This window comes from Scleropages formosus, chromosome 24, assembly GCF_900964775.1.
Source record: "Scleropages formosus chromosome 24, fSclFor1.1, whole genome shotgun sequence".
NCBI lineage: Eukaryota > Metazoa > Chordata > Actinopteri > Osteoglossiformes > Osteoglossidae > Scleropages > Scleropages formosus.
In genome coordinates this window covers 18,444,935-18,469,411 of record NC_041829.1, presented here as the reverse complement: position 1 = coordinate 18,469,411, position 24,477 = coordinate 18,444,935, and the positions used below count along the sequence as shown (strand labels likewise).

Below are 24,477 nucleotides of genomic sequence, written 5' to 3'. Positions count from 1 at the left end.
CCTGCTTTCATGTACCACTCGTCAGGCCTTAAAGGGACATGTCACATATTTCACTTATGAAAGCCCCAACACACTTATAACAACACTTCTGTAGTCGGGGTGGCAAAGCCATGACTGGAGGTGCCACCTTGAGGTATCCTTCTAGCCACTCTGCTGACCACAGGTAAGTCTGCACCATTTTCTTGAGTATAATTGTTGCTATTGAAGGCGTTTTGCTACAACGTTTCTAAGAATTCACACGTAGGCAACAGTTGTGGTTGTGTTTTCACAAACACAAAGGGCACGGCATGGCGGTTTTTCATTATGCAATCATCACGTCCCAGGGTGAAGTCTGTGGGTTCGGATCCTATCCTGCGGGGTTTTCAGGAGCCTGGACGTTCTTCCGTGGTCCTTTGGGTTCCTCCCACATTCCACCGACATGCTGTTCAGATGAACTGGTGTCTCCAAACTGCCCTTAGTGTGTGTGTGTGTGTGTGTGTGTGTGTGTGTGTGTGTGTGTGCATGTGTGTGTGTGTGTGCGCGTGCGGATTGCCCTGCCATAGACTGGTGTCCCATCCTGAGAGGTCCCAGGGATTGGATCTGCACCCCCACCACCCAGTCAAGGAAACCGGTCAGTAACCATTAAATACTTTGAACAGCAGTGTGTGTTCTGTGCTCCCCGGAGCTCTAGGTTGCTTATGTTCAATGCTGAGGAAGTAAAGAAAAAAAAAAGATTGTATCACAAAAACAATAATTAACTAATTAAGAAAGTTTGTATTTTTACGTTATATTATGCAGGAGATGCTCACACATTTTGTTGCCTTGTCTAATACCTGCGGTGTTTGTCCTGCTTTAGTCGAACACGGTACAAACTTGGTATCTTAGTTCAGATGAAACTGAACAAACACTCATTTGTCTTTCATAACTTTTTTTTTTTTTTTTTTTGCATAATTAAATTACTGACCGTTTCAGCTGATATATCTAGTGTCGTAAGAAGTTTTGCCACTTTTTGCACTTTTTCTTTTAACATTAAAATACAAATCATACTTTTCCCAGTGTTCATAATGGTTCACGTGTCTTCATGCAGAATTTTTCCTTTAAATTTCTTAGGAAGTTTTAACTTTGGCTGAAGTATTAATGGACACTGCAGGAAAAAATGAGCTCGATCATGAAACTTTTACAACAAGCTTAAAAATAAGTGAATTAAGCTCAATAAGCAAAGTCCAAATGGGAAAACAGCAGTTCTCTGCAGCAAAAACAAGATTCCGAATTTCTTCAGGGCGTCGAAGGGCTTTCGGTTCGTATTTGTTGGGACGCGTACCCGAAAAGAGGGATTAATGAGCACGTGCCATTGCTCCTGCACCAAAAACACGAATGAAAAAATCACACTTAATCAGGAGGTGTTGTTTTTTGTGAACGACATCACAGCCCAGCTACCCAAACGTTAACTACAAATCCTCGTGACTTGTGTAATACATCAAAACTAAAACAAAGTTAAATAAAGTACCAAATTTGGGATTTTCTCGCATCTTTGAAAATAAGTCAGTAAATTAACTTGCCTGCCTGCAAATAGTCTAATGTGACACGTTCATGTTACATGGTATTCATGTTTATATTTATACTCAGGATTTCGGATGTCGTATTTGCATGAGCATTAAGTTATGACATTTGTTTGCTTTCGTGTATTTTTCTTTCCTGCGATGACTAACATTCTAGAGCTAAAGAATTAACCCAAATCTGCAATCCTAAGCATGTCATAAATCAGTGGATATAAATCAAAATGCTTATTTTCAAAAAATGAAAAACAAGCAGGTATTATAATAATAACGTATCTATATTTTCGATAATAGCAACTTGCCCCCTTTGGCCGTACCTCTAAGATTGCTCTTCACACTACGGTACTACAGGTGTGGAGAAGACATCATCTGTCATAATCATTTACATTTATTTATTTGGCAGACACTTTTCTCCAAAATAACTTCCACTGAACTCCATGTAGTGTTATCAGCCCACACACCTTATTCACCGTGGTGACTTACACTGCTAGATACACTACTTACACTGGGTCACTCATCCATAAAGCAGTGGAACACACACACTCTCACTGCCACACGCTATGGGGGAACCTGAACAGTATGTCTTTGGAGTGTGGGAGGAAACCAGAGCACCCAGAGGAAACCCACACAGACTCCACATAGACCAAGCAGGGTTCAAACCGATATCCTCTTGGAACGCCCAGGTGCTGTGAGAGAGCAGCACTACTTGCTGTGCCACCCCGTCAGTCACCATTACCTGCTGTTTCCAAATCTGAGTCCAGCTTTCAGTAATAGTGTGCTTGCATTAATGCCACGTAACAATAACGAAAATAGTTCTGTTGTGGGGGCGTGGGGGCAACTGGTTTGGCCAGGTCCCGCTCTCTGGTGGGTCTGGGGTTCGATTCCTGCTTGGGGTGCCTTGTGATGGACTGGTGTCCCGTCCTCCGTGTAACTTACCACATAAATACACATCACGTACAACAAAATGCTTATTTTCTAACCACTCCCCCCCCAAACCCTACAACCTGTTCTGGTTTAGGCTCCAGTTCACCGTGACCTTCTCTGGGACAAGCGGTTCCAGCCAGTGTGTGAGAGTTCTGTTGTGTCCACATTTTTAAGAGCTGAGTGTTCTTATTTAGGGCTTTTTAAAAGCCCGTTAATTATCTGCTACGTGTTTCCACTTGTCAATAATTTCACTGAACGGAATTTTCTGTTTGGAAAAAAAAAAAAAAAAAATCACAGTATGTTCTCAAAGTAAAGTCTAATATTTGTAGTTTCTCCCTAGAAAATAAATTACGTTAACACAATAATTCATATCAGTATCTAAATCACATGCACTTATTTTGAAAACGCCCGAACTGAAATCAGATGCATTTGCAACATTTATAGATGGTGTCTTTTTTTTTTTTTTCTTTTGGAGCTGGAACAGCAGAATTATGTAATTCTGTTTTTTTTTTTTTTAAAAAAAAAAAAGCACAGCATCAAAGGAAATTCTTGTGATCCTCATTTCAAGTACCCAGAGAGCTCCGACAAAACCAGACATCTGGTTGCCAGAGGTGCAACAGCTGGAGCAAAGGAACACAGTAATGCCTTGTAAAGATGACTGAAGTTGACGAACGGCCTTGCGTAGACCAGTTCCATTCGGTAAACCGTGGCAAAGTCTCACTTGTTGTACGTGTACGTGATGTGTATTTACGGGGTAAGTTACCCCGTATGTCACAGATCATCTCGGCACGCGTGTGAGGCACACACCTGGTGGATGGGACTCCGCATGTCCGGGTCAGTCAAGGGTCTTCGAGAGACCCGTCAACAGTGACGCAGAGGGTGTCGTTGGGAAAAGAGCACATAACGTCCATCTACTCCGATTTCCTCCAACGGGAGGTCTGCTGGAAACACAAGTCTGTTTTTTACAAAGTCGTCTGTTCGGCAGTAGGTTCATTTTTGGTTTTTCTGTCCGTCATTCCAGATCTCCCGCTCACTTTCAGTAAGCGCTCATCTTGGTCAGGGTCGTGGCAGTCCAGAGCCTATCCCGGAATCACTGGTCATGAGGCTGGGGGGTTATGTCCTGGACAGGGCACTAGTCCATAGCAGGGTGGCCACACATACTACAGACACGTTATTGTCACCAGTTCTCCTGAGTTGTATCTGTTTGGGGAAGCTGGTGTACTGGTTCAAGCTGCTGCCTTTGGATCCGAAGGTTGCGGGTGCGATCTCCAGCCGTACAACACCTGAGCAAGGTGCTTACCCTAAATTGCTCCGATGAAATTACCCAGCTTCGGCGAAAAGTGTCCGCTAAACGAACAAATGTAAAACAATTGGCCTGCGAGAGGAAACCAGAGCACCTGGAGGAAACAGAGGCAGGGGAACATGTGAGGGGAGGCAGCATTGCTACCTGCTGTGCCTCCTTATCCCAAATCAGTACAATTCATCGCAGAAACCTGCACTTTCAAACATTTGATGGAGCTGGAAGCTTGTTCTTGCTCCACCGGCTTTGGCAATATCGCGCTGACCGCCCGCTCGTCTCGGCGGTTCCCCCCCTCTGAGGACTGATGCTGCCGCACGTGTCTGAACGCACATATACACACGTGACCCGGTTGTCCAGCACAGCTGCAGAAGTCAAAGGTGCAAGTCACCATGACTCAAGTTAAAGTCTAACACTCACCTGACTCAGCTTTGTTACAGTAAACTCCTCCTGTGCAATATTAACTAACCGCTATGTCACCTAATACATCCGTGTATAATAAAGAGGAGAGTGTAAACACAGCAAGCTTCAGGTCGAGAAATGTGCTGCACGTAGATCACGAGAGAAGCTTTTCAGGGTCTGCATGCACGATGTTTTGAATACTCCTCAGCACTGAGCCACGGCGTATTTGTGTTCTGCGCTTGTGTGGAGCACAGTGATTGACAGCACGCGCCCAGCGTAGGGGTCCCACGTCCGGCGAGCGGGTGCGAGAGAGTCGGCGCAGCGGCGGGAGCGGAGCGCTCCCTCAGGGCAGCACACGCCAACCGCCCGACCATGACCCCGGAGAAGAAGAGGAACGAGGCGGGCCTTCCTGATGGTGGCTGGGGCTGGATGATCGTGGCCAGTTGCTTCTTGGTCACCATCTGCACCAGGGCCGTCACCAGGTAAGTCGCACAATTGGCAGCGGCGACGGCAGGAGAAGTTCAGGCGGCGCAGGCTGGATGGGGCTGTGGAGATGCTCTCCAAAACCCCGCATCCCGGTGGCACAGAGAGCAGTGCTGCTGTCTCACAATCCCCCACTCAGCCTGTGTGGTGTTTGCATGTTCTCTCTGGGTGCTCTGGTTTCTTCCCACAGTCCAAAGATGTGCTCTTCAGGTTTCCCCATACTGTATGAGTCTCAGCGAGAGGGTGTGTGCACTCCACCGATGTATCTAGCAGTGTAAGTCACCGCGGTGAATAAGGTGTGTGGGCTGATAACACTGCATAGAGTTCATTGGAAGTCGCTTTGGAGAAAAGCGTCTGATAGATAAATAAATGTAAACTGAACCAGTTCTGGGCTTCTTTGGTCCTATTCCCCAGAGATGATGTTACACTCTGTCTTTCTTTATTTTAATTTAGATAAATAACAGACTTGTACCACTTAGTATTAATGCACCACCTCATTTATATTTAACTTTTTTGCAATGCAGCTATGTTAAGGTTATGATTATTACAGTTATAAGCTCATAGTTACACTATCTACCCATTTATAGAGCTGGGTAATTTTTACTGGAGCAATTTAGGGTAAGTACCTTGCTCAAGTGTACTATAGCCAGAAGGGAGATTTGAACCTCTCACCTTTGGATCCCCAGGCAGCAGCTCTAACCACTATACTCCCCACTGTCCTCACAGGAACTGGCTGTTTCAGCACAGTTTATAGCACTTTGTGTGAACATTCACATTCCCACCCCCTCCCCCATGCTTTTTGTTAAGCCAGCCTACAATTTACCATTTTAACCCAGCTGGGTAATTTTACATTTATTCATTTAGCTGATGCATTTCTCCAAAGTGACTTACACTGTTAAGGTCACAATTATTACATGCTTACAATCATTTACCCATTTATACAGCTGGGTAATTTTAGGGTAAGTACCTTGCTCAAGCGTACTGCAACCAGAGGTGGGGGTTGAATCCACAACCTTTGGGGCTAAAGGCAGTAGCTCCAACCACTAAGCTACCAGCTGTCCCTACTGCCACCTTCTATTGTAAGTATCTTGCTCAAGGACACTAGAGCTGGAGGCGAGAGTCAAAGTCGAACCTCTGACCTTCGGGTCTAAAGGCAGCAGCGCTAACCGCCAGGCTGCCAGCTGTCCCGCATTACTCTTAGGATTTAACGAAAACACAGCGCTTCCTGGAACGATTCTGCTTTTCTACATGCAGCGATGCGCAATGGTCTTGACTGCGTGCGAGGCTCCAATTAGCAGTGACACGTCCCGCTCTTTGAGTTCGAGCGCTTCCGAGTTCAGGATACCGTGGCGGCCCTGGTAAACAGGCCGTGACACCGGATTGGGGCCATTCTCTCCTGTCAATGGACTGAGAGTCAGTAAAAATGTAACTCATCTGAACAGCATTTGGTGACGGTCAGCAGCTCTCGTCACCGACGTCCAGCTAAGGGACCGAGACGACACCTGCGGTCTGGAGGCCTGTGAATAGCGGGACGTTTCCGTTCGGTTCCTCAAGCTGGGAACGTTGACGTTCCTGCAAATTTCCTCCTTCTTCGGTACGGAAACCTCGGTCCTTTCGTCTTTAATAATGCATCTAAAAATGGGAACAATGTTGTGATTTAATCGATCGATCGATCAGTTAATCAAACAATGAATTAATAATCATAAATTTGAATATAATATAATAAATAAATGATTGTAATAATATAGTAGTAAATGTAATATAATATAATAATGTAATAATTTTAATTAATAAAAATGAATAAATTCCACTGTTGGCGGCATCAGAGTGATGCATGTCCGTAGTTCATCGCAGTTTTGTTTTGCCTTTCGGTATCAAGAGGGAACGTCGACGTAATCCGGAGCTCCTGGATGCAAAGGATTTGTGCTGGAATTTCTGCGTTTGGGAAATACGAGACGCGTGAGGAATTACAGACACTAGTAGATGCTAGAGGCTTTTGTGAGCTTGTTGACGGGGCTTCGTTCGTGGACGTTACCGTGAAGAGCAGGTGGGTCTGTCACCAACCCGGGGGGACTTGCCTGCCTCTGCCCGTGGGAATGCGGTGCTTTCCTGCCGGGTTGCGTTTAAGACTCTCGTTACTCTTACGATGAACCTCCTCGGCTTCCAGAAGCTGGTTTCTGCACGTTGTTTCATAGTCGCTATGGCGAAGAAGAAGGTTTACGCTCGCGAGTGTGAGTCGATGAGCTGTAAGAGCGGGAACTCGAGCAGCAGGATGCCGATCGTGTGTGTTTAGGTGGTTGGGAGGCGGAGACCCTCTCTAGTGGTCCGGTGTCCGGCGCGGCCTTTTGTTCTCGGGCCGAGATGTGCGACCGCAGCTCCAGCGGGGGATTCGGGCCTGGCTGTCAAGCCGGGCCAGCTGACTCTCATCTCCCCTCCCAGAGCGTGGTGTGTGTTTGTGCAGGTGCTCCTTGGATCCTTTCAGTGTTCGAGCCCCTCATCCACCCCCCACCCCCCACGCACAGCCCAGGCCAGTGGTCATTCTTTCCATCTGATTGATAGTGTCTTATCCTGAGCAGAGCCCCGCTCCAGCGCCTGCAGCCTGATCGGGGCGGGGCGGGGCGGGGGTCACCCGTTCGCGTACAACGCGGCTCTGCAGCAAGATCCGAAACGCACGTCTTCGTAAGTTTCACCTCCATCCAGCGGGTGCTTGATCTGAACATTTCCAAACTTTCCCCCCCCCCCCACCTCCTTCAGGTGCATCTCCATCTTTTTTGTGGAGTTCCAGATGCACTTTGGTCACGACTACGCGAGGACGGCGTGGATACACTCGCTGGTGGATTGCAACACCATGCTCTTCGGTAAGAGTCCGTACGAGCGACGCTCCTTCTTCGCTTGCATCGTTTCACAGAAGAACGAAACGCAAACGCGCCTTAATCCCAGCATGATCTTCCGAACGCGGAAGGACCGAAGGAAAAGGTGAAGGCTGATTTTGACACCCACCTTTGAAACTCTTTCCTCTGTGAAAGACTTGTTGCGGACAACTAAAGACTGATCTCATCCTGGTCTGTGAATAACTAAATGGTAAATATGACATTTTTCCAGCCTGTCAAGACACCTGGACACCTGTGTAAAAACACGGTAGAAATTTTCAAAAGCTATTTGCCAAGAACCCTCTTAGAAGGTGCAAAATGCTGCGGATATTTTTTCTCATCCATGGATGATGCATTAACCACATTCCCCCGTGTCTAAAAGACAAGCCGAAAAGTGTTCCGTAATCTGTCTCAATGGCCTCCCATATTTTGCACAATATTTGGATGTGCCAAGGGTTACATTTTCAAAATTAGAGTACAAATTTACCCAAATCCAAGTTATTATTATATATATTAATCAGGGTGCAGCGGCGCAGCGGGTTTGGCCAGGTCCTGCTCTCCGGTGGGTCTGGGGTTCAAGTCCCGCTTGGGGTGCCTTGCGATGGAGTGGCGTCCCGTCCTGGGTGTGTCCCCTCCAGCCTTACGCCCTGAGGTGCTGGGTTAGGCTCCGGCTCGCCACAACCGTGCTCAGGACGAGTGGTTTCGGACTGTGTGTGTGTATATTAATCATCTTTGGATTGTAAATGAGGGTATATGTCTGTCACTTTGTGAAGCATGACAAACAGATAGCTTGTGCTCTCAGTGACATGATTTTTAAGGCAAATCTTTAAGATTTTCCAAACACCCTGTGACCGAGCACTTATCGTGCCGCTGCAGCGCACGTCGATTTCATTAATATTCTCAGTAAACGAGCCTCCCTACGAACAAGAGCGCGATCTTGACTTTGCATCCAAGCGGCATCATCGTCTTCTGTTCCGTCATGTTTTTGCCACAGACGATTTGCTCGTTGTAACCGGAATCCAGGGCCACCGCGTTACGCTTTGCTTGTTGTGTTCCGGCCTTCGTGCAAAATTCACGTAACACGCTGAGATCCGTGTGATTTCCTGCGATCGCAGCGCCTCTCGGGAGCCTCGTCGGGAACAAGCTGTCGTGCCGAATTGCCGTGATCTCGGGGGGCTTCTTGGCCTCTGCCGGCCTGGTCACGAGCTCCTTTGCAACCAGTCTGGAGTACCTTTACCTCACCCTCGGGGTCCTGACAGGTAGTACCAACCGCTCCAGCCTCTGCACACCATGAATTACTGGCCATGCTATTCACGTGAGGCTACTTCGTATGTGTTGAGAGGAGCTTCCCCGATGTGCAGGTGTGGGATTTGCCCTCTGCTACACGCCGGCCATCACCATGGTGGGGACGTATTTCTGCAAGAGGAAAGCTCTCGCCTACGGGATCGCCATGTCGGGCAGCGGCATCGGGACCTTCCTCCTGGCCCCCGCAGCACAGCTCTTGATCGAGCGCTACTCGTGGCGTGGCGCGCTCCTGATCGCCGGGGGCTTCGTGGCTAACCTGTGCGTCTGTGGCGCCTTGCTGAGGCCCGTCGCTCCCAACGGCGGCCTGACAACCACAGCCGCGTCGGCGGACTCCGAGGATGCGTCGGAGGTCCGGCAGGGCTGCGACCCCTGCTCCTGGCTCCGAGGAGAGCGCGGCTTCCTGCTGAGACCCCGCTTTGTGGTGCTGGCTGCCTCTTTTGTCCTTCTGGCCACCGGCTGCAGCCTGCCCTTCGTCTACCTGGTCCCCTACGCCCTGGATGTGGGCGTGAGCTACCAGCAGGCCGCCTTACTCATGTCCATCCTCGGGGTGATCGACATCGTGGGTAATCTCACATTTGGATGGCTCACCGACAGAAGGTACGGAATTTATGTTATGTCTTGCTACGAACATTAATCAAAAGTCTGTGTGAATCCCTGAGATTTAATGTATACGCATATGAACGGAAAAAACCCACCTCTGTTCCTCCCTTCACTTGCTTCGAAAAGGACGCGAGCGGTCGTTGTGGGTCAGGTTTGACTCGACACCTTGCGTGCATGCATAAAAACAAAAAAAAAAATCGCTATTTATTATTAATATTATTATAAAAAATGTCACATAAAAATTATGCAACAGAAATATGTATAATAACAATATGTTGTAACATTATTATTATTACTACTACTATATATTATTATTATTATACACATGTTCCGCAAAAGTCTTGTATGTAGCTAGAGTAAATAAATCTTTTGCACGACTTTGGACCATTTCGGTAACTCTGAGCAACATTGCAATGACAGGATAAAATATATTTTTAATGCCAGTGTAAATAATGTAATATATAATAGCTGCACACCATCTGTAAACACCGTACAGCTGTTTTGCTGCCAGTTCACAGCTGGGCAGAGAAACACGGGACACTTTTGCTCCGCAGCTACGAGAGATTTAAATACCATAGGCAACAAGTGTAAAATCCCGCTATATTGATGGATCCCGCAGGAAGGCTGAGATACGTGTTCCTCGCACCCAGGTGTCTGAGGCAGCACCGTGGGATGTGCTACATGTTGGCGGTTGCCCTGGAGGGTCTGTGCTGCCTCGTCGCCCCCCTGCTGCAGAGCTTCGGCCTCCTGGTGCCCTTCGCCGTGCTCTACGGCTACTTCGACGGGGCCTACGTGACTCTCATTCCGGTGGTGACATCGGACGTTGTCGGACCCTCGCACCTCTCCTCGGCCCTGGGGGTCGTGTATTTCCTGCACGCTTTTCCCTACCTCTTCAGCCCACCCGTCGGAGGTGTGTTTGGCTTGTGGTCTTTGGGGTTTCGGATCGGTACGTTCTCGTGGCAAGAGCGGGAGCTGGAGCCGTGGAAGTTCTGTATCTGCAAAGGTAGCTGTGTGCTGCGATCGTGTGGACAGGGGTGCGTGTCAAGTGATATGGTGCAAACAGGCAGCATGTGCAGGGGCAGAGTGTATAAAGGCAGTATGTGGAGTGACAGTGTGTATAAAGGCAGTGTGTGCAGTGGCAGTGTGTGTAAAGGCAGTATGTGGGGTGGCACAGTGTGTATAAAGGCAGTATGTGGGTGGTAGAGTGTATAAAGGCAGTGTGTGCAGTGACAGTGTGTGTAAAGGCAGTATGTGCAGTGGCAGTGTGTATAAAGGCAGTGTGTGGAGTGGCAGAGTGTAAAGGCAGTATGTGGGGTGGCACAGTGTATAAAGGCAGTATGTGGAGTAACAGTGTGTATAAAGGCAGTGTGTGCAGTGGCAGTGTGTGTAAAGGCAGTATGTGGAGTGGCAGAGTGTAAAGGCAGTATGTGGGGTGGCACAGTGTATAAAGGCAGTATGTGGAGTGACAGTGTGTATAAAGGCAGTGTGTGCAGTGGCAGAGTGCATAAAGGCAGTATGTGCAGTGGCAGTGTGTGTAAAGGCAGTATGTGGGGTGGCACAGTGTGTATAAAGGCAGTATGTGGGGTGGCACAGTGTATAAAGGCAGTATGTGCAGTGACAGTGTGTATAAAGGCAGTATGTGCAGCGGCAGTGTGTATAAAGGCAGTACGTGGGTGGCAGAGTGCGTAAAGGCAGTGTGTGCAGTGACAGTGTGTATAAAGGCAGTATGTGGGGTGGCACAGTGTATAAAGGCAGTATGTGCAGTGACAGTGTGTATAAAGGCAGTACGTGGGTGGCAGAGTGTATAAAGGCAGTGTGTGCAGTGGCAGTGTGTATAAAGGCAGTATGTGGGTGGCAGAGTGTATAATGGCAGTGTGTGCAGTGGCAGTGTGTATAAAGGCAGTATGTGCAGTGACTGTGTATAAAGGCACTATGTGGAGTGGCAGTGTGTGTAAAGGCAGTATGTGCAGTGACTGTGTATAAAGGCACTATGTGGAGTGGCAGAGTGCGTAAAGGCAGTGTGTGCAGTGGCAGTGTGTATAAAGGCAGTATGTGGGTGGCAGAGTGTATAAAGGCAGTGTGTGCAGTGGCAGTGTGTATAAAGGCAGTATGTGGGGTGGCACAGTGTGTATAAAGGCAGTATGTGCAGTGACAGTGTGTATAAAGGCAGTATGTGGAGTGGCAGAGTGTGTAAAGGCAGTATGTGGAGTGGCAGAGTGTATAGAGGCAGTATGTGCAGCGGCAGTGTTTATAAAGGCAGTGTGTGCAGTGACAATGTATAAAGGCAGTATGTGCAGTGGCAGAGTGTATAGAGGCAGTATGTGCTATAGTAGCGTGTATAAAGGCAGTACGTTGAGTGAAACCATGTATGAATCTGAAGTGTTTCCTCTCTTCTCAGGTTGGCTGGTGAACAGAACTGAGTCCTACACAGCGACCTTCTTCCTCAGCGGCTTCACACTGCTCTCAAGCTCCCTGCTGCTGGGCACGGCCGCGGCGGTCCGACGGTGTCGGAAGACGAGTATGGTCGTCACAGACAAATATCCCAGATGGGACCTACTTATCAGGAACCAAAAAGCTGAACTAAAAAGCTGAAACTAAGCTTGGTGGAGTCTCACTGCCTTCACCGATGAGGACTTACAGGACTTGTAGTGTATAGCCTTTATGTCACATTGAACTGTTCAAGGAATCCTGATAATGACATTAAGGTCTGGAAATGGTTTTTCATGAGATAATTGAGCAGTACTGTAACTTTGGGAGCCTGTAAAGACTCTCATCTGAAGAACAATCCAGTAGTTCAGCATCCTCAACATGATTTTAAGGTGTGACCACAAGATTCTGTGATTCCATATTTGTGTGTCCCATTCAGGGTCACGGTGGTCTGAAGCCTATCCCAGAAGCATAGATCACGAGGCAGCTATCATAGGCCTCTTTTGCTGAGGACACAACAGAGTTTGTCACAGTCCGACTCCTCTTCACTCACTCCTGTGGCAAATTTGTACATCATAAAACGAGCCGACTTGCCGGCTAATCGCAGAGACTGTAAATACGTGTTACTGTGAACCGAAGAAATCTCCTATTTTGCAAATGATGGGGAGATTTTTTTCTAAAATGAATATGTACTGTTAATTTGTACAAGTAAACAAGGTTAAGAAAAAAGCCGAGCAAAAATAAACATTTGCGTACGACTGGAAACTATGAATTTAATTTAATGAATTAATTGATAAATTAATAAATTAATTTGATAAAACTCGGGGCCTTTGATAAAGGAGCCTCATTTCATTTCCCCACAAACAATCTCCAGGACCGACGGGTGTCCCCTTCCTATTCCTTACCAGCTTTTACACTCCAAAATGGTTTAGCTTAAGGATGACTTTAACATGCAGCTTGTGCTGTTCAGCTTCCGTTTCGGTCGACTCAGCTCTCCGGGTTCTTTGTAGGTTTCCCTGACTTTTGCAGTCACTGTTATTCTTGTATTTTTTATTTATACTGGATGTCGTGGTCTATAATCTGTCTTAATGCCAGGGGTTTGAGAAACGCCATGAAGTGTAATGGGTTTTTTTTTGTTAAAAAAAAAAAAAAAGAATTGATTTTTACTTTTTTTGCGGGGGAGGGAGTCTCATTCGACTGTGAATGCTGTTCATTTCCGGGGCTCTCAGCGCGGTAATGATTTACATTGACGTTCATTAGTTGAGCAGATGCTTTTGTCCAAAGCGATGTACATCTCAAAGACCCCACTTTGTGCATTACACCAATAGAAGGAGAGATGGAGACACGTGGCTCTTGAAGTTGTCAGTTTGTCTCATCCCACTGTATAAACCCCAGAATACATTACAGGAGCAGCTGCAAGTTTTTTTTTTTTTTTTTTTTGTAATAAACAGACACTACATAGTGCACGTTAATGATGTTCAGCTGTTCAGATGCTCAGTTTTGGAAGTCTCAGCGGGCTGGTGATCTATGGATGGCTCATGGGCCAGAACGAGCTGCAGGTGTCACTGTGTGACTAATAATTCACTGGTCAACAAAATTTTACCTTCTTTTGTCCCATGCACTAAAACATGTGTACTTGATAGTACTTTTTATGCTGAATTCAGATCTGTTTTCGGAATTTTTCTATCAGGTATGGTTTAAAGGCTGCAAAGCAATTAAGTTTTGAGAAAATGTATATTACTTATTCATAAATAAGGCTGTTATCGCACCTAAAATACGTACAAACTTTCTTGGAAAACGTACGAGTGGATGCTTTTCGGCTGTATTTGGCCTCGGGAACATCAGCAATAGTCTGCCAACATACTGGGATTCGACTTGCCTTGGTACCGTTTTTCCGTCTCCAAAATGTCTTGGTGATCTCTTTCGCCGTGCTCATCCCTGACTCGCCTCTCTAGGTTTGTGCTTCCAAAAATAAGCGATCGTACTTCACAACCAAAGAAAACAGCTGGGTTTTGCAAACTTTTTCTTTCAAATTCCCCATATAGTACCGGTACCAATATATTATACAGTATGATACGTAAATATACCGGCACATAAAAACTATGGGTGATTCTGGAAACATATTTGAAATCAGCGCAAAAATACCTAGAAAATGGACATTTTTCCCATGGGACAAAAAACCCATTCACCGGCATATAATACTTTGTTCCGTTACTCAGCCCTGCAACCCAAAGGATTTTAAGTAACTCTGAGTTTCTGTCTACATAGAACTTTGCTCTTACTCCCAGACAACTTACTATTGTCACGAATGCCATTTCCTCAGGGAGTCACTATGTGCCAAATAAGGTTAAGGATGTTTTGTATAAACATTCACAGATTTTTCCCAGCTGCAAGCGAACTTAGGGAAAAAATGACACCGAGACGATGCGCTCTTTTGGCGATACTTGCTCTGAAGCTTCTCTACATTTGTTTCGGATTCTGCTCATACACCCGATCGCTCTGGGAAAAACCTGCGCAGATGCACGAATGAGGCTTTATTATTTCAAGATGCGCTACTTGGTTTCTGACATCTATAGGAAGGGAAAATTTCACATCCGTGAAAGTAAATTTAATGGCAAATAAACGTTCATCGTGATGTCGAGCAGTATGTCAGTACTGTATTGACCTCTGTTTGTAAAGACTGTGGGGTGCTATTATTTCCTTCTGTTTTGCGTTTGCCGTGTTGAGAGTTTCATTAATAAACCGTCCTTTTATGAAACTCAAGGACAATATATCATCGAAAGATTATACGTCATAGAGCCTTTATTACGTGGTTTGTACAATACATATGCAAGGTTGCTTTCATTTTCAATACACACTTCACTCTTGTGCAAAACAATTTCCAAAACGGTGCAATGTATTCATAACAACAGCAGTCACTATCTGGAAATGAGTAACGTTGATATAATACGTAATATAAAATGGGAGGCAATGTCATTGTAGTGTGGAATCAAGTCTAAAGTGTCCCCCTCAATATCTGTTCATAACTCCTTTTGATTCATATTTTCATTCCCCCGATACATTCTATCAGTCAAGGTACTAAATGTTCTATTGCACATTTAATCGATCAGGAGAATATAATATACACAGGATGCTTTGCAAATGAACGACACACGTGAAGATCGCCTGACATTACAAATAATTACTCAGCTTGTGTCTTTGTCCAAGGTGACTTGACAGGTAGTTGACTTTACAATGTTGACTCATTTATGCGGCAGGATGTTTTGCTAGGGAAATGTAGGGTAAATGAAGGACACTATAGCAGGAGTGGCATTCGCACCTTAAGGTGGAAACTCTGAAGACCAGAGAACCTGCTGACGCACTGCAGGTTAGACCAGAGAAAGCCGAAGGTCACAGAGGGCGCTGAGATACTCTTCGTTCTCCAGATCAAGTAAAAGTGCCTTCTCATAGCACTCTATAGCTTCACGTTTCTCGTCCTTCGTTCGATGAACGTATCCCAGAATCCCAAAGGCTTCGCCATCCTCGGGGTTCCTGTAAATGCGTTTCCTTGCTAAGTTGTGTAGTCTAGAAATGCATTTCTTCCCCTCTCTTGTGTCCGCCTGCATCTTAGACCCTTCCATGTACTGCTTTATGGCCAGGGATTCCGATTTTTTTTGGTACTGGAGGAAGTCTCCGTAATATCGGTAGACGGTCTGCAAATTGTCATTTTTAGCTCTGGCAAGTTCAGCTGTATTCTGAAACATCTCTTCTGCTCTGCTGAGATCTCCACACTCAGCAAAGGAAGCAGCCAGTCCTGTCAGGGCGAAAATGAAAGATGGCCTGAGATTGACGGCCGTCTCCAAGTGATAGACACTGAGATGAACTAGTTCTGTTTCTGCGCTGTTTCTTGCTTGACCTCCACTAGTGGACAAATTATACTTCATGATCTTGTAGCAGATGGCAATTTGATGGTGTAAAAATGCAGAGCTTGGTGCTTTTTCTAGGGCTTTCTTCAGGAGAGCCACAGACTTTTCCAGAGATCCACTCTGGCGGTAAAATTTTGCCACATATCGGGTCACATGCGGGTCGTCAGGCGAGATCTCCAAAGCCTTTTCCACCAGATCTTCTGCCTCCCTCATTTTCTTGAAAACACAAAGCCTCAGACCCAAAAGGACCATGATTAGAGCATCTTCTGGGTTCAACTCCAGTGCACGCCTTAGCTGTTTCACAGCTTGCGACTCTTCGGCACTTGTGGCGTCCCATTCGGTGCGGTAGAGCGCGATAGCATAGCCAGCGTTCCACTCACCGTCATCCGGCTCCTCCTCGAGAGCCTTCCGGAAACATTCTTTAGCTTTCTCATAATTTTTACAAGAACACCTGAGGAAAGTCCATCCTTTCTCCCCATTGACAGCTGCTTGAAGGACAGATGGAGGAAATTGCTTCTTAATGTCTTCCAGCTTCGCAAGGTAGGTCTGGGATGTTGAGTAGTCACCCATGTGGTAGTACAACCAGGCAAAGTCGCCATAAGTGGCAACGAGCATCTTCTGATAGCCTTCCTTTTTGTGTTTATAAACGTCTTCTTCAGCCTTCTTCAAGTCCTCCAGTGCTTCCTCAGGCAAGTCCTGGAGGTACTTTGTGAAAGCCAAGAAGCTGAACAAGTACTTGAGTTCTGCTTTCTTCTCTGAAGAGTACTTTATGTCATCTTCAATCCTCTGCTGGAGGTCACCGATATCGATGTCATTTTTACTCAGACCCCACGTAAAGTGGCAGTCGGTCCTCAGCAGCTTGGTTTTTAAGGAAATGTCTCCTTTCCCACTGCAACAAAAACCCAGACAGCTTCAGCAACAACCGATAAACACACACACACACACACACACACACACACACTGGCTGAAACCACTTATCCCGAGCAGGGTCGCAGCGAACTGGAGCCTAACCCAGCAACACAGGGTGCAGGGGACACACCCAGGACGGGATGCCAGTCCATCGCAAGGAACCCCTAGCGGGACTCGAACCCCAGACCCGGCTCACAGCAGGCACCCCACCCCACCATTTCTACAACTTAGAAGATTCACACATTTTCAGCAGCACTTACTGTACGTAATGTGTAAATATTGTGGCGCCATAATACATAAAACTCTTTAAGTCAAAGCCCCGGCGGGACGCAGTTCACCTCATTTCGGAAGAAGAGAGAAACGCTCCGGTTGCCGGCGATATATTGCAGCTGGGAGCCCCGAGCCACCCCTCGTCGCGCTCGCGCCCTTTAAAGAGCGCGGAAGGGTCGGTTTCGGTTCTCCGAAAGCGAAAGCGAAAGCGAGAAACTTCCTTTAGCGGGTGCGTTTGTGTGTGTGTGTGTGTGTGTGTGTGTGTGTGCGCGCGCGCGCGCGAAACGCGTCGTAATATGTTTACTACATCATGTCATATGGTGGGTCCAGCCATAACGCGGTAACATTAAACATTCACTCGTTATATGAGTTAATTATTACTGTAGGTGATGATTACTGTATCTTTTTGTTTTTTGCGTTCCTTATATTACGTGAATCCGTCCATATAACGCGTTAATGTTTATGTTACCGCGTTACGGCCCAACCGACCATATGTAAGCACATTATTGTATGTGTGCATTTATAATGCATGTACTGTTCTCCCTCCCTGCGTGTTGTTGTGCACACCCACCCAGTACGTTAACTTAACGCAGTTTAACAGCAAGCCAAACTCGATTCTCACGAGCCAGGATTATTTATGAGCGTCTTGCTCCTTTATTCTTGTCTCCAAATGTGAAAATGCGAGTGAAACTATAATAAGCAGAAACAGTAAAAGAAACTTAGTCTAATTACAACGATCGTTATAATAACCAGTTAAATCGTTTGCCGATAGCACACTTAGCATGACACAGCGCGAACTCAGTTATTGCTTCCACGGGCGTAGGAAAAGCACACAGAACTCAAGACGCTTCCACTATGCCTGTATCCTGACAGTAGCGCATCATGAAAATAGCGCACGTGCACAAATTGCGTATAAGTTACGCAAATAAAGGTTCCGCTCAACAAAGGCAATTAATCATATGAACTAAACAAATCTGCGGGCAGAACAATGCACGTTATATAATAATATTTTTATTAATATATAGAATTACAGCGCGCTGGGCTGTGTTCATGATGACCGTTTATTGGAACAGCGGCCGCAGTAAAATAATGCTGTCGGTCCGAGGACCCTGTTTCTCCAAGGAGAGTTGCTTCAAATGAACTTTCCTAGTCTACTTAGCATCCCCACATTTTTTCCTCTTTTTCCACTCTCAAATACGGTCATCCCATCATTTTCCCCAGAAGTGCCCCCAGTGGTTGAACACTTTCTGTACAATTTACCCATAATCCAACTATTTACATGAAACGCATTTCCCATTAGAGGGGGTGCGGTGGTGCAGTGGGTTGGACCATGGTCCTGCTCTCCGGTGGGTCTGGGGTTCGAGTCCCGCTTGGGGTGCCTTGCGACGGACTGGCGTCCTGTCCTGGGTGTGTCCCCTCCACCTCCGGCCTTACGCCCTGTGTTGCCGGGTAGGCTCTGGTTCCCTGCAACCCCGTGTGGGACAAGTGGTTCTGAAAATGCGCGTGTGCATTTCCTGCTCAAACTTAAGGTAACGTGGCTCCAATATTATAATACAAGCACTGTCTACGGCTGCTTGTCCCAAGGCAAACCAGAGCCTGGCGGAGGGCCGAGTGGGGGCACGCTCCGGCCAGGGTGCCGGTCCGCCGCAGGGCACCCCAAGCAGGGCTCGAATCCCAGACCCGCCACACAGCAGGCCCTGGCCAAGCCTGCTGTGCCTCTGCAACCCCTGTGTTATTATTATAATAATAAAAAAGCTAACTGCACAGCCGGTGGAGCAGTGGGTTGGTCCACGGTCCTGCTCTCCGGTGGGTCTGGGGTTCAAGTCCCGCTTGGGGTGCCTTGTGATGGACTGGTGTCCTGTCCTGGGTGTGTCCCCTCCAGCCTTACGCCCTGTGTTACCGGGTTGGCTCCGGTTCCCCGTGACCCTGTATGGGACAAGTGGTTCTGAAAATGTGTGTGTGTGTGTAATTGCACATCCAAAATGAAAATATAAAATGTAGACCGTAGCAGAAATATTTTGTATCGCAAAGAAATGAGAAAGCTCGGGAAAATACTGAGAGAATAACGAAGCTCATTCCCAAAATCCTGCGGACTCGCGGCCCTGGTGTGCGCAGTGCTAAGATCAGCAAACGCAGCAGCTACATGTTACGACTCTCACTTTAAATTATGATAGTTGTTTGTTCAAGTCCCACTCGGTGCTCGAATCGATGTGCAGTTGATCATCTAAAAGTCTAAGTCTCCTGGCACAAAGATGTGAGCTAAATTAATGTTAATAAATATATGACTGACTGTAAATGATGTACTGCTTAGAGGAACTGCTCCTACAAAGTTACAGCAATAATGCAGTGTTACATTACCAGCGACTATTACTTACCACGGTGATGGAGTTTTTATGATTATTTCATAAAATACTGTAGCAAATTTGGAAATTCATAAAGATGTATGCAATCCATTCTATGTCTGGTTTTACTTATATATAGCTGAGTGACTTGCTGGAGCAATTTAGATGAATTACTACACTCAACAGAAGGTAAAGGTCCCTGTACCTTGGTAAAGGCTCCCAGGAAGCTGAAGAACAAATATGCATCTGTTATGTTTGTTTATTAAACCAGAAGGCTCCCAGCAGCCTGGTTTTTCTATGAAAAAAGCCTAAATATCAAGAAGCTTGGAAGAGCGACACACAAACAGGGGTTGTTTGTTGTCAGCTTTTCTCACTTCTAGAGAGAACTTTTCAGCATAATGTGGAATATTTTACAGTAACATCACTGTATAGTTATTGTTTTATAGTACAGAAAATATTGAAAATTTTTTCCCGTTGATACTCAGCAATAAAATACCGCTACTGCTGTCTTATTTATGTGATTTATTTATTGAGCTGATTCGTATTTGGGGAATCCTGTTACTTACAGCTCCGAAAGGGCTGAAATATTAAAAAACCGCTTCATCTGATCTTGACATTTCTGTGGTTCCTCGAAGTCTTGGCAATAACAAGTAGCTTCAGTAGAGGAAAGCCATACGCGTGTTTTTATTATACCCTTCCGGACCGCTCCTTTTCCCTCCTTGTTTGGTAAATGATCGTAAATAATGCAGCCATCACACAGTCTTTTCTCATATCTATCTCTCTTTGTTCGGAAATTCCTCCAAAGCGCTCGTTGGCTTCCTGTTGTTGGCAGTACTTGCCGTTGTCTAATCTGTTGCGGATGAGCCAATAAATTTCCTGCCAGTTACCAACAAGTCATCGTTCTCTTCCGCGACAGTAATCATCGGCTTTGTCTTGTGCGTACGCTGCTTTTCACCATGTTTTCTGAAGTTTTATGGTTCTCAGATGCAACATACAGATGGACTGTGGTTCCGGTGATGGTTTTCTTCGCACTCAGATGTGTGTCGGAACGACAGTGCCCCTCCCTTGTGCGAAATGAGAGTCAACCTACGGGGCGTCAAGAGTCTTCCCTTGGTTCTTTTGGTGAACAGTTATCCGCATGTTGATGCACTGGCTGTCGTGACCTCGGCGGTGGCCCCAAGTAGTCCTTGCCAAAAACGAGGCTCAAGGAGTCACACCAAGAATGCATGACGCTCCATAAAAGGACACACATGTAGATGTGCCCACACACACACCAAGATGCGCTCCACCACACCCACGCATACGCACATTCGCCCTAACAAACACTCCTACGCAACAGCATATACACACGAACATCCATGCTGTGCGCAACCAAACTGGCATCGGGTCAAGGAGATCTGCCCCATAACTTTGCTGCGATCTGCTTTCACGGGTGATTTTATTAAAAGTTGGGTTCGTGTTTAAAACGGTTAACATGGGAGTACATATGTGAACTTTGTAGAAAGACTCAGCACAAACACTGGAATGTGTACATTTTTGGCGCTGTACTGTCACATCACACACAGTAAACTCTATAAGAAGGTAAATGCCACAAGCGCTGTAAAAATCACTCTAGTTAGCTATTCGCGATGGTTTTCTGCCTATAATAAAAAGCAAATACAAAAAAAAATAGGATGAGATAAAAAAATGCAAAAGGCAAAAAACACGTGAAAGATAAAAAAGCGTTTCTCTGAACCATAACGATAAGCACAATACGTTTTCAACATGTTTGTCACTTCTGAGTTATTTCAGCTCAAACACTTTAGCGATATATTTAAGACTTTCTGACTGTCATGCAATGCACATGATGTATGAACTTATTTTCAACAACTTTAAATCACCATTCCAGCGTAGATAATCACATTAAAAAAAGAATCTTCTTGCCAACTTTTCCCCTGGTTTTCTCCCCTTTCTCCTAATTCCTGTCAATGTAGAGAAATGACCGATCGCACTCCTTTTACTCACCGACATAAACTGCTTGTCCAAGTCAGGGTCGTGGTGGTCTGGAGCCCATCCTGGAAGATCAGGCTATTCAGGCTACGCTTTGGATGGGACATTAGCTACTTACAGCACTTTGTAAATGAATGCAGTTAGTAGATATTTCTGAAAAGATAATATTTTTTTCATTACATGAAACCATAAACCCATTGATAGTATGCTATACATAAAGTAACAGGTAATGCAAACAGCTGCACTCAGGATACTTTTTGTGTGCTTACTGTGTTAGAAAAAAGACATAATTATTCTATAAACACTGAAACTGCATAAAGAAGAATAAATGAAATGGTTATATTGGTGGTTCATGTACTTTTAACCACTGGAGAGCACAGGACACGAAGGGAAGAGTTATTTCTTGTTGTCACGATCGCTTGAAAGAGCTGTCTTCTTCTCCTCCGTGGCTTCATGCTTCTCCCCTTTGTCTTGAACGCCGGATGTTAAAGAAAGCCGAAGGTCCCACAGAGCTGCGAGGTACTCTGTGTTGCCCCGATCGAATTTAAGAGCCTGCTCATAGTATGCTTTAGCCTGGCGTGCATCGCCTCTTGTGTGATGAACGTATCCCAAAATGCCAAAGGCTTCACCATCTTTGTGATTTCTTCTCTTTCGCCTGTTTGCTATGGTCTCCAGTTTTTCAGTACATTTCCACTTCTCTGGTGTATCGTTCTGAATTTTCGATCCTTTCATGTACTGTTTGATGGCCGAAGATTCACATTTCTTCTGATACAACTGGAAGTCCCCATAACATAAATATACAGCCTGCAAGTTGTCTTTTAGATCTTCTGCAACCTTAAATATTTTCTCAAAGAGCTCCTCAGCTTTCCTGAAGGCTTTAGCTTCTCCATAGGCCTTGGCCAGATCCATCATGATTTTAACTTTCGAAGGTCTCAGTGAGATGGCCTTCTCCAGGTGATCGATTTGCCAGGCGAGAAGCCTTTGAGCACTACTGTCTGAGGCATCTCTTGTCTTGAGCAAAGACTGTCTTTGCTTCTTGTAGCACATGGAAATTTTATTATGCAGAGCAGCATTATTTGGTCTTTCTTTGATTGCCTCTTTCAAGAGATCCACAGCCTTTTCCACAGAGCCATACTGTTGATAGAAATCTGCCAAATATGATTTCACTTCAGGGTCATCTGTTGAGATCTTTTCTACCAGTTCTTTTCCTTCAGTTGGTTTCCCATAAGAAACAAGTTTGATGGCCAGAAGAGCCATGATGAGAGGATTTCCTGGGTTCACCTCTAAGGCACGTCTCAGTTCTTTGGTGGCTACTGAGTCTTCAATGCTTTTGCACTGTAATTCTGTCCGAAAGAGCACAATAGCATAGCCAGCTCTCCAGTCACTCTCATCTGGATCTTGCTCCAGAGCTTTCTGGAAACATTCCTTAGCTCTCTCAGAATATTTAGGTGAGTACTTGAGCAAGGTCCATGCCTTCTCCCCATCGACTTTTGCCTGGAGGACAGAGGACGATTCTCCTGAGAATTGCTTCTTAATGTCTTCCAGCTTCTCTAGATAGCTCATAGACTTTGTTTTTTCGCTCATGTGGTAGTACAACCAGGCAAGATCTCCATAGGTGAGAAGGAGCAGTTTCTCACAGTCTTCCTCACTGTGTTTACGAATGTCTTCTTCAGCCTTCTGCAAGTTCTCCAGCGCTTCCTCAAGCAAGCCTTCCTGATACTTTGTAAAAGCCAAAAAGGTAAGGAAGTTACTGATTCCTTTTTGCTTCAAGAGTAGCTTCTTCATTTCATAGTCAATCCTGTTTTGAAGATCACTGAGGACAGTGTAATTTTTCCTAAGATCCCACGTAAAGTGGCACTCCAGGTCATTTAGTCTGCCTTTCAGTGTTTCGTCTTGATCCAAACTGTAAAAAATAATAACAATAACATTAGCAATAACAACAATAAACTACAGTATTGTACCATGCTTACACCGTCTAAATACATCAAGGAACGTATAGTCATTGCAATTAAAGAACATATAATTCATTATCGTTTCCATATTTTGAAATGGACATTTTCGTGTTGCTTATGTGCTCCAATGCTCAGACAGGTTCGGTTTTGTGAGAATTGCACACCATCTCACTTACGCCATTTCAAGGAGTCACACAGCACCAGCCGGTCTCTGCGAAGCTCCACTTCACAACACCGCAGATGTGGGTGCCTGGAACAATGTTCTCAGATGAGAAGGAGTTTGCAACAGGGTGTTGCGTCGTGGTTAAAGCTTTCCTCTTGACACACCCAGGTTCGAATCCCACCTCTGGCCGTAGTCTTTTTTGGACAGAACACTGAACCTATAATTGCTCTAGGAATAATTGCTCTGCTGTAGAAATGGGTAAATAGTTGTAAGCAGCTTAACGTTCCAAGTTGCTTTGGTGACTTTGGTTACCAATGTTTGCCTGTAACAATTTAAGAAGCCGGAAACCCAGCCCATTAGTTTAGATTCCAAGAAACGGAAATGTAAGAGTTCAGATTAACAAACTATATGTCCAAGTGCAGGAAAAGTTAGACAACGCTTTCCTTTTGGGTTCTCGCTGTCATTTTTTTCTGCATTCAGGAAGAAAACAGTTGAGAGAACCAGTCATGTTTTCTTTAGGGTTTAATATTTCTGTTGCAGTCCTGTAGTTTGAAATATAGCATGGTGCATAGCACTGGGTTTGGGGAAGAAGGACACACAGGCAATGTTCATTGGAGCATTTACTTGAACACCAGCACACAGAGAAATAGTGCTCTCAGTTTGAGGACCCTGTTTCCTCAAGGGGCTGTATCACAAGCCATCCTTCCCACCCTATTTAGTGTCCCCAGACCCTCCTTCTCCCCAGTGGGGAACACGGACACCCCTTTATTTTGCCCGTAAGTCCCCTCAGTGGTTGCACACTTTACTCATTTTTCCCATAATGCAATGATTTACAATAGACCCATTTCCTGCTCAAACTTACAGTAACACAGGTTGTTACAATAGTATAAATGAACTTAACGTAGATTCATATAGTAACACACTGCACTCAGATGGGGGGAAAAAAGACACACAGACAGCATTAATTAGTCTACAAATGTTTATTGGAACACCGGCACACAGGGAAATAATGCTCCCGACCCAAAAACCCCTTTTCCTCAACAACCTGCACCGCAAACCAGCCCTCCCAGCCTGCTTAGCGGCCAGGAGGAAGAGAGAAAGCCT

General features: G+C 45.7%; 3 protein-coding genes across 4 annotated transcripts; 1 reads left to right on the top strand and 2 right to left on the bottom strand.

Annotated features, from left to right (window-relative positions):
- The first annotated feature begins 505 nt into the window (after positions 1-505).
- Positions 506-12,008, top strand: slc16a12b (solute carrier family 16 member 12b). Its single transcript, XM_029248579.1, has 7 exons — positions 506-610; positions 4,413-4,640; positions 7,396-7,499; positions 8,627-8,770; positions 8,873-9,413; positions 10,067-10,326; positions 11,815-12,008. The coding sequence occupies exons 2-7, from the start codon at positions 4,531-4,533 to the stop codon at positions 12,006-12,008; spliced, it is 1,353 nt and encodes a 450-aa protein (XP_029104412.1). The 5' UTR covers positions 506-610; positions 4,413-4,530.
- Positions 12,009-14,649: 2,641 nt separating this feature from the next.
- LOC108939469 (interferon-induced protein with tetratricopeptide repeats 5-like) lies at positions 14,650-17,103 on the bottom strand. Its single transcript, XM_018760837.2, has 2 exons — positions 16,996-17,103; positions 14,650-16,637 (listed from the first exon to the last, which is right to left on the bottom strand). The coding sequence occupies exons 1-2, from the start codon at positions 16,998-17,000 to the stop codon at positions 15,212-15,214; spliced, it is 1,431 nt and encodes a 476-aa protein (XP_018616353.2). The 5' UTR covers positions 17,001-17,103; the 3' UTR covers positions 14,650-15,211.
- Positions 17,104-20,688: 3,585 nt separating this feature from the next.
- Positions 20,689-23,663, bottom strand: LOC108939467 (interferon-induced protein with tetratricopeptide repeats 1-like). 2 transcript variants are annotated; one of them, XM_018760835.2, is made up of 3 exons: positions 23,387-23,663; positions 21,617-23,161; positions 20,689-21,411 (listed from the first exon to the last, which is right to left on the bottom strand). In XM_018760835.2, exons 1-2 carry the CDS (start codon positions 23,389-23,391, stop codon positions 21,655-21,657), a joined length of 1,512 nt encoding a protein of 503 aa, XP_018616351.2. In that variant the 5' UTR covers positions 23,392-23,663; the 3' UTR covers positions 20,689-21,411; positions 21,617-21,654. The 2 variants fall into 2 exon arrangements, with proteins under 2 accessions (XP_018616351.2, XP_018616350.2); XM_018760834.2 differs by having other exon boundaries at positions 20,689-23,161.
- Positions 23,664-24,477: the final 814 nt, after the last annotated feature.